At 50.1% G+C, this 13,548-nt stretch overlaps 1 protein-coding gene across 1 annotated transcript in view; it reads right to left on the minus strand.

Annotated features, from left to right (window-relative positions):
- Window positions 1–861: 861 nt before the first annotated feature.
- The window catches only part of Nfasc (neurofascin), a 93,721-nt gene continuing 81,034 nt past the window's right edge, over window positions 862–13,548 (minus strand). The window contains exons 27-29 of the mRNA XM_028764634.1: window positions 7,320–7,451; window positions 4,786–4,855; window positions 862–1,443 (exon numbers count right to left, since the gene is read on the minus strand). Of these exons, the coding sequence (XP_028620467.1) occupies window positions 1,212–1,443; window positions 4,786–4,855; window positions 7,320–7,451 (434 nt within the window). The 3' untranslated portion in view covers window positions 862–1,211. The remainder of the gene's footprint in view (window positions 1,444–4,785; window positions 4,856–7,319; window positions 7,452–13,548) is intronic.

Consider the following 13,548-nt stretch of genomic DNA (forward strand, 5'->3'; position numbering starts at 1 on the left):
ATACCGTAATGAAAGGACAGATAGGCTCAGTCTGGGGGCAGCAGATCCTCATTCATATACCACGCCAAACACAAGTCAATGTCAGACACAATTGAGCAAGGAGAGGATGGGACGGGGAGCAGCATTGTTACCCCCAGATACACCAGCCATGCTCCTGAATCACAGGGCTCCAGCTCCCGGAGGGTAGCAGCATAGACCCTGACCAGGTGAGCAGGTGTGGTCCTCTCTCCTTCACTCTGGATTTCACTGCCCCAGAGACAAAAGAGGTCCAAATCCAGCCCTTTTTCTTCTCCGAAGGTTTGCTCCGTTACCCAGGGACCACACCCCGACTTGCTTCCGCTTGGGGGTCTGGTCGCCACAGTCCTCATGGGTCTCTTTTCCTTCCTCATCTTCCAAGCAGCTCATCAGCAGGCTCTCTGGTGGCAGGGGCAGAGTAAGAACCAGGAGCAAGAGGTAAGACCCCCTCCCAACCAAAGCAGGGCGTGGCAAGGAGTCCTGCTACCCTCTTCCTGCCAAAAACACTGTCATTTTCCAGAAAAGAGCCAAGCCCAGCTCAGCATGGACGTGGCCGAGGCAGATGGGTGGGGAGTGGGGGTGGGGGAGGCATATGGCGAAAGGCATCCTTCGGAAACACACTGGCCTGGTGGCAGCTTGAATACTACAGCTTGTCTGCATGTTGTGTTATGGATCAATCCTTTTTTCGCCCATCTTTTCATTCCCTTGGGGAGAGCCCACTTATTCTTTTTCCAGGGACTTTTTTTTTCAAAAGTAAAAGAAAATTGAGACAATGACTTGGAAGGAAAAGATGCACAAAGCACGAGAGAGAGAGAGAGAGAGAGAGAGAGAGAGAGAGAGAGAGAGAGAGAGGAGAGAATGAAAATATTGTAAGCAATAGAAATGAATGTGGGTGAGCTGAGATCAAGGGTGGCCATTGTGGTGGGATGCTCAGGGTGGCCGTGAGACAGGACAAGGGACTAGGGCTCCCTCCAACGTAACTCTAGCTTTCCCATCTAATGGCACCCAAGGGTAATGGGGCATCACTCGGAGGGGGTTGTGGATAGCTGGGTGATCACTGGTCCTCACAGCCTGGCAGACCCCCGTGTTGTACCCTTGTCCCTGAAGGTGGTTGTGGCTTTGTGGTAGGTCTGCAGTTGCTTCATCTCCCCTCTCCCCTCCTACTTGCAAAGTAGAGCTGTGCCTGGGACGCTCCATCAGGCCAGGGAATAGATGGCATTGACTGGCGATGTGGCCTCTGAGCTCTCATTGCCCTCGGTTTCCTCCTTGTCCTTTTTGACAGTGTACTGGCCGATAAAGGAGCCATCTTCATTGAACTGGCCCTCACCACCTTCGCCGTAGTCCACCAGGCTGTCATCACTCTCCTGCTGCTTGATGGTGCCATCCAGAGATGTCTGGCTGCCCTGCAGGGGCTTGTTGTCCTCATCACTGGCCAGAGAGAGACAGAGTCAGGCCCAGACTGGCCAGCACAACCCAAATCAGGTGGGGTGGGATAGGGCCGCTGGCTTCCTACCAAGCACACAGTGCAGGAGGATTGCACTGGAGACTTGGAGATCATCCAGTGTTTATCCTCCCTTGCCCAGCAGGCTCTACAAAAGGGGAACTGAGGCACAGAGAGGATAAGCATCTTCCCCAGGGTATATGGTATGGTAGGAAAGGCCAGGGACTGGAGACTGCACTTCTAAACTCCTTGTCTGAGGTCCTTTCCCTGATCAACTTTACAGGCCAACTGACTGTAGTGAGAGCAGAGCCATAGCTTGTGAGACATGTGGCAAGAATTCAGGGGCTCTGGTTTCAGCAAGTCTCGCCCTTTGCTTTGTGACCTGACTATAACCTGTCCATCTCAGAGGGGTGCAAGGTGGAGCTCCTGTGGCCTGTGATATGAGACAAGTAACTGTTCTTGGCAAGAAGTAAGCACCCTAAGGAAACCAACCCTCTCTCTCCTCTTCCATCTCGGCATTACTTGTCCAGGCAGAGCAATGCTAATACTCTAGGCCCAGCAAATAAAAGGTGAGGGGTGGGTGTGGGGGAGGAACACACAGAGAAGCATGTGAGGCCTAATAATTTGAGAAGACACTAGCAAGGTTTGGAGGATCCTATTAGCCCCTCTAGACTCTGTCCTTAAGGCCCTCCTGGGTAACAAGAGTTCGCGACCTTGGAGATACAGTGGCATTGGCCTGCAAGAACAAATGCCCAGCCCACACTAGGCTGTACTCTCTAGCATATGAGAGGCTGTTCCACCAAATTGGCACTACTTCCTCCTAGCTGGAAACTTGCTGGACAGAGAGACCAGGTGATGCTGGTTACATTTCACAGGTGACACAGGCACCCAGGTAGGAAGCTGTTGTGGGCCAGCAGTGGCGGTCTAGAGGTCTGCAGAAGGAACCAGTGGTTTTAGGCAGTCTGAACGGATACACTACACCCTCTACAGTCCTAGCCATCAGTCCCTCCTGGCTAAACTGCCATTTTAACAGTGCATTTGAACAGCAGCCTTGGGCTACCAGGAAGGGGTCTTAGATGAAGCTGGAGCTGAGCATCAACAGATAGGAGACAGACTGCCAGGCAGTTGGCTAGACCAGGCACTCTTTCATTCAAATCTCCTTAGGCAAGGCCCATTCTTCTAGAACAAAGTCCCTTTCTCCTCGAGAACCCCACACGCTGAGTTCTCTGACTCTGTAGAGCTATCTCTGCCTATGGGTACATTTAGCTGAAGTCCTTGAATCCTGTATCTGAATCCCCTTAGACTACCTAATGTGATGTCCAGGCCTTCCAGTGGCATGTGGGGTGAACATGCACCCCTTTTCCTTGCTAGGCCCAAAGCATTAGCATTGCTCTGCCCGGGCAAGCATTTGCTGAGACAGCAGTGGAAGAAGCTGTCTCCTTGGGATTCTAACCTTTTGTCAAGAGCAGAGACTTGTCCTGTAGTCACAGGCCACTGGTGCTCCATCTCCTCTTGATGGATGGGTTGTAGCCAGGTCACAAAGCCACTGGCCCATACCTGCTATATGCTGAGTGACTGTGACCTACTGTCACGGTCTATCTGTGTACTCTGACAGCAGGGTCACAGGAAGGACAGTGGCAGAGTAAAGCTAGTGACTCTCCAGGACTGAGCTGAGTTTGGGTAGGAAGTGGAACTCTTTGCAAACAGTCCGATTCTTACTGTCAGCCCCCCCCACTTCCCCCATGCCACACTGCAGGGCATGAGCAATGCTGGGGCATCTAGGAGGACTCCTGGACTGGCTGCAGGAACTTCAGCTGAATGCACGTGTGGCCCGGGAGAACTCAGCCTAGTCAAAGGCTTCGGCATATGGGGCTCTTGAGGGGAAAGCGACCTTGGTCTAGAATAGTGGTTCTCAACCGTCCTGAGTGATGCTGCAGTTCTTTACCACAGTTCCTCACACTGGGGTGACTTCCAACCATAACATTGTTTCATTGCTACTCCATAACTGTAATTTTGCTACTGTTATGAATTGTAACGTAAATGCTGGTGGTTTCCTGTGATACTAGGCGACCCCTGTGAAAGGGTTGTTCGACCCCCTTTACCCTGCAAAGGGTTGCAGCCTACAGGTTGAGAACTGCTAGTCTAGAAGAACAGAACTTTCCTCAGGAGGCTGGAATGAAAGAGCACCTGGTTTAGCCAACTGTCTGGGTGTCTGGCCCACCAGAGACCCTCAAGGTCCAGGAAGACAGACATGGGAGAGAACAGGGACTCATGAGAAAGGTATCCGGCAACAGAGCCAAGAACAGAGTAGGAGACCCTACTCTTACGTTCCTTAGAAACGTAGTTCTTCTGATTTCCTAAGTTTAGCCTTTCCCTAGTAGGACTCCTGGACTCATCCGATGCAGGAAGACTCCACAGAGCCAAAGCTGGCCTGGTGGTAAGAGAGGTACAGCTCGTCCTGTCCTCATCTTCACTGGGCTGTACCAATGGTATGGAGAACAAAAGCCCACAGCCTTTTAACTCAGGGCCAGAGGAAGCTCTCAGCCCACTGGGAGGCTGGACCCTGCCAGGTGATCCCAGGACAGCCAGGAAGGGAGGAGGAGCCTCTCAACAGGGATGTCAGGCTGGATGGACAGCTGCAGCCATAAGCTGCCAGATGGCTTCTGGGCAGGCAGAAGCTCTCTATCCATTGGCCTGGTGGTCTGTGCCAGGCTCAGAAGAGTCTGAAGGGTAGAGGCTCAGAAGGAAGAGAGGTCAGAGGATGATGGGATGACCTATGCCCAGAGTTAGCAGAGTTGTGGTGGGGGATTTTCTCCTATCTCAAATGGATGGATTCAGATGAGATTCTCTGACCCATTCCTGAGCTCAGAATATACTAGCCATCCTGATGGACCAGTGGCAACTCGGAAAAATCCTGACTGAAAGTTTGCATCAGATCTGAGAGGGAGCATGGGCACAGGACAGAGCACCAGCTGGCAGCCCATTCCCAGCTCCTTCAGCTCTGCCACTAGCTCACAGGGTGGTGAGCCTTCTGGGGTCATTCATTTATCTTGGGAGTTAGGGGATTCTGGCTGGGAGGAGGCCTGATGGTCAAGCTTACATCACAGAAAAGGGTCCCAGGGCTCATTTTGATGGAAGAAAGTAGAAAGACTCAAATAGGAACTCCTGTTCAGTAGAGGATTCAAGGGCCTCTCTGTTTCTCTGGGAACAGACACTCAGTCAGATGGCTGCCACAGAGGTAAAAGCAACAGTCCAGTGGGCAGGAGGTTCTGTGGATGCTGCGAGGGAGCTGTTACCAGGGGAGGAGAGGAAGGACATCACTTACTCACCTGTAGTCAAATGAGCCATCTTCTTCTTTGGGGTCTTCAGGGCCCAAGGGGACATCCTTCTTTTCTCGCACTGGTTGGTAAGAGAAAAGAAAGCAGGCAGGATGATTAAAAGGAATGCCTCTGTTCGCTACAGTGTTTCTAACACAGCCCAAAGAAAGCCCCGGGGGCTGGAGAGATCCCTGCTGTGCTACCTAGCATGGGGGTTTTGAATTGGAGTCGACTGCACTCATGTAAAAAGCTAGGCGTTGCTGTGTGTGCCTATAACTCTGGAGGTGTGTGTGTGTGTGTGTGTGTGTGTGTGTGTGTGTGTGAGAGAGAGAGAGAGAGAGAGAGAGAGAGAGAGAATGAGAGAGAATGAGAGAGAATGAGAGAGAATGAGAGAGAATGAGAACTAGCCTAGCTCCAGGCTCAGTGAAAGACCCTGTCTCAAAGGAACAAGGCAGAGAAATGCTAGCATAGGTCAGTCAGTCCCTTCTTTTAGCCTTTGTGTAAAAGTGCATGCACCTACATACAGCACCCACACACACTACAGACCCCCAGACACCATCTTGGGCTCAGTGATAGTCAATGACAAGCTTCTTTTTAACAAAGCACTATTAATGCCCCCAGGCTCAATCAGTTGCTAAGCTGATTCTGCTTCCTTCACACCCCATAAAGTCTTTACACTCCAGCTGACAGACCTCTCAGCTCCCTGCCATTGCTCCTTGAAGTTGTCCCACTATACACTAGAGAAATACTTCCTTGTTCAGCCTTTTCTCATGTTTGCCCTGCATTATAATTATCTTTATATGTTTTCTCACTGGTGACAGAAGCTAGCTTTCTCCTTCAGGATGGGGGTGGGGGCTGTGTTTCTCCAAAGCTCTGGTCAGAGCACTTGGGAGGGAGGCTGCTTCCTAGGCCTCTGGGATGGAGGTGCTCACCTGTGAGCCTCTCTTGTTGGCATCCTCCCTCACCCTATATGGCCTCTGGGATGATGACACAACCAAGGCCTGTACTGCTATGCTGTGGCCCTTCTGAGCTAGCGGTAACGTTGAAAATAGACATCTCTCCCCATGCATTCTGAGCATCCAGCACGAAGACTTACATGCAGAACTTTTTGGTGCAGGAATGAGATGATCAACCCATTTGAGAGGCCAGAGCAGGCCATAGAATTAGGAGCTCCAGGAAGGCTGAAGCCTGGTTTCTGGGTTGCCCATCTGTCTTCTGGCTGTATGAGCTACTTTTCCCAAAGCTAGAGGGAAGGGGGCTGGCTTGGGAAAACTTTCTAGGCTGGGGCACTTTCTGGGAGGGTAAAGGCAGGCTCTAACTTTATCTGCTGGGTTCCTCAGGGGTTTAAGTCTCTCTGACTCACTAAGTATCCCCACATCTGGGGCTCTATCCAGCTGTGGTTTTCTCTCTTGCAGAAGAAAAAACAATCTACATATAGTGAAACAAAGTGAAAGAATTCGCTGGTCACCAATGGAATTAAATTTCCACCCCCCTCACTGGGCAGAGGCCAAGGGTCTGTGGGTACTGGTCAGGGAAAAGAATAAAATTGGGGCTGGAGAGATGGCTCAGCAGTTAAGAGCACTGACTGCTCTTCTAGAGATCTTGAGTTCAATTCCCAGCAACCACATGGTGGCTCACAACCATCTGTAATGGGACCCAATGCCTTCTTCTGGTGTGTCTGAAGAAAGCAACAGAGTACTCACATACATAAAATAAATAAATCTGAGAGAGAGAGAGAGAGAGAGAGAGAGAGAGAGAGAGAGAGAGAGAGAATAAAATCAATCCCTCCCACACTCCCTTCATGTTGAGTTTGCCCAACCCCACCCCAGGAGGAAGAGCATCTCAGGAATGTATCGGTGCTGGGGCTCTAGGGCAGGGGCAGTTTCATTCTTCAGTTCAACAGCATGGTTACTCTCAGGTTATCCTGTCTCCTGTCATCTCACCCACCCTGTCATAGCCAGATGGCTCAGCTTCCCCATTTGGAAAAAAAATCAATATTTTCTGACACAGCAATGGGAGAAGTCCTTGTCCTTGACACTGAAGGCTCTTGAGGCAGGGGAGATATGCTTCTGTGGGACTTTAAGGAGGGGTCAGGGTGCTATTAGAAACTGCCTGCCTTACCCAGAGCTGCTGAGTCTGTCTGTGGTAATGGGCACCAAGACAAGCCTCAGCAGGGTGTGGCCACCATTCGGAGTCTCTCTTGGTTATGCTGTTTCTGTCTTGCCTTCTGCTGTCCATGTTGAAGATGGCTGCCTCACTTCCCTACCACCCTGACTCTCAAGCTGAAGAAAGTCCTTCTGCTGAGCAGACAGGAGCTAAGTCAAGGGAAGGCCAGCCATCTTAGTAGGAGCCAGAGTTCCTTCCATGACTCTGGAGCTGTCTAGACTGCACCATCCATCCTTCTGGAGCAAATATAATTAACACAATTTCTTGCTGGCGGCTTCCAGGAAAGACCAACTATGGCACAGGCCTGAAGTTCTAAGTCTAAAGGAGCAGAGATCGGAGCCCGGATCTGGTGGGGGCCTGACCACTGTCCCACATCTCACCTGGGTACTTGCCACCACGACTCCTCTTGATGAAGCAGACGATGAGAAGGATCAGCACCAGAAGGGCGATGGCACACATGAGCCCGATAAACCAGCCCTGGGTGGCGATGTCTGCCTGGTTATTGGTGTAAGCTGGCGGGGAGAGTGGGAAGCAAACCATGAGCCATTGCTTGGGGAGTGGTGAGGAGAGGTAGGGAAGGTGCACAGCTATTGTGCAGCTTTGCCCTAGAACCTACTGCTACCACCTAGCAGCCCTCTGGCCCAGGTTACTCTGCTAGGAGGACAAAAGAAAACAGAAAAGAAGCCAAGGGCCAAAAGATCAGGAAAGAAGCAAAGAAAAGGGGTGCAAGGAGCAGAGAAGCAGAAGGCTGAGCAGCCCTGTAGGATGGAGACGTTTACTAAAGAGGAGGCAGACTACACACACTGGCCATGGCCTGGTGGGACTGAGCAATGCTGTGTGGCAGCATGGTTCTGGTGAATGGGCCTGCATGGTACCTGTCAGGGGGCTGAGCACGGCCACGCTGCCTAACCATGCTGGAGGACACCTTACGGGCACAGCCTCTTTGTCCGTCAGGCTTTGGCAGTGAGTCCTGAGCCAGATGGAGGTTCAGGTGGCTCTGTGTCTTTTCAAGTCTCCCCAGCTGGACCGTGTGCTTTCTGACACCAATTCAAGCTCAGGTGTCCAGGTCAGGCAGGCAGTAATGCTCTGACCCTGAGTTCTCAGGTCACTTCACAGGGATGCTCTTGGTGGGCCGTGGCAAGCCAACTTGCCTTCTTTTCTGTCCATGCCTGGGGGTCATCTCACAGATCCCTTTGTGGTGTGAAGGGAATACATGTGGGTCTAAAACAGGAGCCCAAGAGTCCTTCAATGGTGTCCATGATGTCCAGGTGCTGGGATTTGGGTTAGTGTGAGAGTGTGCTACGTACCTATTCACCCTTCATTCTGTGGACTAGAGAACAGAGAGGATACTTCCTGAAACACAGCCTTTCGTGGGAACTGAGATTCAAGACGGGAAGGATCCACGGAATGAGACATATCCAGGGAAGCCCAGAGGAGCCCTGGGAGAGTTAGGTGGCAGTAGGAATACAGCCCATGGGGTGAGGCACAGCACCAGGCCACCTCCTAGGAAGCACACTGGACTTGTGACAGCCTGTGTCCTTGCTCCTTGGTCCATTTTACCCTTTGCCCATACAAGATGCACAAAGGATTTCATAAGTCTTCTCAGGGCCAAGCTGAGGACATCACACCAGGAAGGCTCTTTCAGTAAACAGTAAGGGGTGACGAGTAGACCCTCAGTGGCACCCCAGCTGCAAAGTAGCTGAGTCCACAAGAAATGTGGCTGTTAACACCCTGAACCATGGATGCTGTGGAGAAAAGGCCGAGCCTGTTTCCATTCCTGTTTCTGTCTGGTGTTCCTCACAAGGGACCCCAGACCCCACAAGGTATTAAAATACTTCTTTGCTTCAACCGTCCAAAACTCCTAATTGCTATGAGAGAGAACCCTGCATTTCTCATCCAATCAGGCTCTGACAGAGAGCTGGCCGTGTAACCTCTAGCTGTGCAAAACACCCCATACTCACCACTGACTTGCATTCCTGCCTCTGAATCTTTGTACCATCTGCTTTCTACTGAAAAGGAGCAGTGATTCTCTTGGCAATGATGCCACCACTTAGCTCTTGTCCCAGAACTAGAGGAAGACATAGACCCATCCCATCATGTCTCTGCATTGTTTGCAATCTTGTAACTCCTCCTCTCTTACCCTCCAGACTGCACTCCTTCCCTGGACCTGGAGATACCAAACCCACACAGCCTCTGCAGCTGTCCCTTCCTTATGTGTCAAAGGTCTTTCCTTTCCTTTTCCCCCTCCAGAGTTTAAGTGGGATGCAACTTGGGCCTGGCAAGTACAGGTCCCAATGACTCTTGCTGTGGTCTGTAAGCATTCTCTTCCCATAGAAGACCCATGGACTCCCAGCAGGTTCCATTTCCTCCTCTTTGCTCTCTTCTTTCTGTGTCTTAAAACACAAACCTGAAGGAACCCTTCTGAGACCTTCTGAGACAGCATTGTCTTGCTCAGGTGGACTTGTCATCTCTCATGGGCTCCAGGTCTGCTCCTTGATCTCAGGATGTTGACTTAGTTGTTCTCACCACTATGTCTCAGCTACCATTGTGAGTGAGCTACCCTCTCCCACACCTACCCTCCCACAGGCAAGTCTTGACTTCTGGTTGGCAATCCTTTTAATCATCTCTTGAACCCACAGCCAACTCCACAGCTGTGAGTCCACCACTCTTCCCTGACCCCTTGGCCTGAATTTCTAAGTGTGCTCCACATCTAAAGACTGTTGTCAGCCCCTCCTACACAACTCTGACACTTGATGCGCAGTACCCGTGCATTTTGGTACCCACAGATGCAGTGAGGTTAGTGTTACCACTCCCATACGTTCTTCAGATAATGCCTCTCTAATTTCCCACGGTGTGGAATTCCTGTCTGGCTTTCCTCATGCCTCGTTCCCACCCTACCTAAGACACCAGATTGAAATCCTTCCTTCTGATTACTTTTTAGTCTCCCTTCCCTCCAGAGCTTCTGATCACTCCAACTTATACCTTCTCTGGCCTATGCCCACACTCTACCTATTCCACACGAGTTAACGTTTAATTGTTCTGTGTCCTGGTTTCCAACTGTGCTGTTCCAGTCTTAAGAACAGGATGTCTTTGAACTAGTACTCAGCATAATGCTAACACCATACAAGTGACCAGTGACTACTGACTGATGAACACATCAACTTAATCCTAATGCAAGAAAGATAAGCTGGGACCCCACTCTTGGTTCTCCCCATAGCAGCCAGTGGCCGCCTGGATGCTACTGTCTACCTACCATGCCTAGGCAGTAGGTGAGGGGATTACTTCACTTGTGTTTGGACAGTGGCACCCACATTTTGCAGAGAGGTTGGTTTGCATCTCTGCAACGACACGTTTGCACCCCCATCTTCCTTGTGTTTGTTCTGACACTCTGGCAGCCAGCTCCACGACATGCCCTTTCACTTCAGAAAGAAGGTCATGGCGCCTGGGGAAAGTGGTTACAGGGGCAGTTTAGAAAGCAAGTGTATCGCTCTGCTCCCGACAGTACCAGGCAAGGTTGAAATGTAGTTTCAGATTTGATTGGCGGGGGTGGGGGGTAAGAAATAAAGATTCTTGTGAACTTCAAACACAAAGCCAAGTGAGATCAACTGACTCCACCTTCCTATAGAGTGAGTGAGTTTCTCAACAAGAGAACGATAGAATGATCTCAGCTTAGGCTGAGAGGAAGTCATTTTCACAAAGCTCCAGGGTAATTACACTTGACCACCAATGCCACACTCAACTGATCTGCTAAACTGACGCTGAGGGTCTAACACTATAGCCTTCAAAGACGGCAGAGACGCCATTTATACTCCCCACCTCCAACTGGAAATGACAGGAGCTGTTCTTGTCCTGCCTTGGGCTTGGCAAGCACAGGTCCCAACACCTCTTGTTCTGGTCTAGAAGCATTCTTGTTCAAGCTGTCTAAGCCATACCTGAAGCAAAGGTATTCTTCCCAATCCCAGCCAGAGTAACTCTGTCTTATAGCACGCTTCCACCTAATTACTCTATATACCAGACTGCCACACAACAAGCCAGCCTTCCTATGACCAGGCAATGTGTTTTGAGATCAAGATGGAGCATGCCGAAAAACAACTTCCTCAGTCTGGTTCTGTCTGTGCCTTATGTCATCTGGGCCTGTAGATACCTCTACTGCCTTAACCCTGGGTAGTACTGAGACCACATTTGCATCAATCCTGCTGCACACTCCGAGTCTTATCAAGTGTTAGGCTTGGTCATAGAGGTAGCTGGCAACTTGGATAAAATGGATCTGTCCGAAGTTGTCTGCCATTCTTCCAATGATCACTGACAACCTCATTTTATTCAAACTCAAAACATGAATGAGTTATTCTAGGGGCTTTGGCGCCAATTCCAATTTGGGGCAGATGTTAATTTTACATCTCTGGAAAAGTTCATCCAACCACACCCTCTGACCTATTTTTAAAAAAAAAAAACTTATGAAATTCATTTGCTAACCAGACAGTTCATCCAGCTCCCAAGCCTGGCTGGAAGAATCTGGTTTGGCTATAGACAACATCATTTGAAGGTTATCCTAGAAATGGATGAACAAATAATCTAACAGCGATGAACTTTCTTCAACACAATGTGGCTGCTCTCCCTTAAGTACGTCACCCTTCTCCGTGCACACCCTGTCTCATCCTGCAATCCCTCTGACCTCCCTGAGCTCTGAGCAGCCTGCTGCTTGATCTCTGCTTCTGCCAGCCCCTCATTCCAGCAGTGAAGCATGGGTAGGCCAGTTAGGATCTAGGGTCATATATCTGTAGCCTGTCAGGTTTCTGGCTTCAGAAGCTTTAATAAGGGGTGATTAAGTTCCCAGTGGGATCTTTCTGGTGAGGGTTAGAAAGCCTGTTAGCATTCCCAGAAGTCCCTTCTCCTTCCTTCCTGAATCACTGAGCATGTCACCTTTGGGCTAAAGTGATAGCCTGCGGTTGGCTAAAGGACCTGTGGTCGGCCCCCAGATGTGCTCACAAAAGCTTTGCTTCGGTGAAAACACAGAGATCTGGGTGTTTGTGTGGGCTTGCCTCTGGAGTCCACCTACAGGAAATTGCTTTTGACACATATTTACAAGGACACACAGACTTCAGAGGGTGAAAATATTTCTTTCCCTCTGTGTGAACTGTACATAGGAGTTTCCAGCTGACCTAAGAGGAAGCAAATAACCTGAACTCAGAAACAAGTTACTGAGCCCAGATGTTCCAGCTCACCCGAGAAGGGGTCTGGGGAAACTTGTTAATGCTATATGCTTCTGTGGTCCTTAAGGCTGGCAAGCAGACTGGGCCTCTCTAGATCCAGCACAGAGAAAGAAAAATAGGTATCGAAGATGACATTCAGAACCAAGTGACAGCAGTCATTATTACTGCCTGCCCCCCATACTGCATGCTTTATACTTGAAACAGATTAGGTCAACCATAAAGGCAAGGTCTGGCCCTTTTCTTTCTGACTTTCTCTCCAGGTCTTATCCACAGCACCAAGTGGGGCAAAGCTCTGAAAACAGACAGTGCTGGGTTTCCCAGCATCTCTAGGATGAAGTTCTACCCTTGGGAGTCATCTTTGTTTCTTGCCCGTGAGCTAGACTCAAGTTTGTAAAGAAACAAATCAAGTATATCCAAAAGTTTGGGATTCCCAACCAGGTCAGAGTCCAGCTACCTGTTCTGCTTGGTCAGTTGCCCAGATGCATGGCTTCTCACAGAACACGATGGCCTGGTGGCCTGCTCAGACATCCTGTCTGAGTGGGCCTGGCTCATTTTAAGCAAGGAGCTGTACATTCAAATTTTGTGGTCTAGAAATGGGTGGGAATGGCAGAAGCACACTAGGGAGACGTATCAAGATGGACCAGGCTAGAGGGCTAGGACGTCAGGGATACAGATGGACAGTGACTCCCTAGATACAGACTACCAGCATCGGGCTCCTGTGGCTTGGCGAGGGAACAGTAATGAATATTCAAGTCAACATTTAGAAATTCAGATAAATCATTGTGGGGTTCCCCCCCCCCTCCTGTGCATCTAATAACCCGCGTCTGACCAGACCATCCCTAGAGGGACTGCTGATCCTTTTCTCTCTTAATCCTTTTCCCCACCTTCCCTTAGCCCCAGGGCTTAGACTACAGGCCACTTGGCTATGTCTGTCTGATTTGAAAGATGTACCCAAACCCAAACACTCACAGACAAGCAAGGGCCTCTGTGGTTTTCAGATTCCCGGCTACCCCCACCAGCAGAGAAAATTCTAAACCTGGTCTCTCTCTAGCCCTAGGCAACCTAGCCATTCGATATAAGGAAGATGCCTCTCTAACCAGGCTGAAGCTGCTACTGAGCCAGACTGCTGTCCTACCTCTAGCATGATTAAAAAACAACAAAACAAAACAAAACACAACAGCCCAGACCACTTACTATTAGGCAGGACAAACTGGGCGTGAAATTAAATAAGAGCAAAACACTGTTGTCATGGCAACAACATACACGCTGATCCCAGGTTTAGTTAGGAGATTTCTGAATCAAGATCCTGGGTTGGCCTCTTCCCCTCATTATACATGGAGAAAGCAAGCTCCCAAACAGTGGGGGCACAGCGCACAACTCTCCAGCAGTCCCCTCCCCC

This window comes from Grammomys surdaster, unplaced genomic scaffold, assembly GCF_004785775.1.
Source record: "Grammomys surdaster isolate TR1022 unplaced genomic scaffold, NIH_TR_1.0 145, whole genome shotgun sequence".
Lineage (NCBI taxonomy): Eukaryota > Metazoa > Chordata > Mammalia > Rodentia > Muridae > Grammomys > Grammomys surdaster.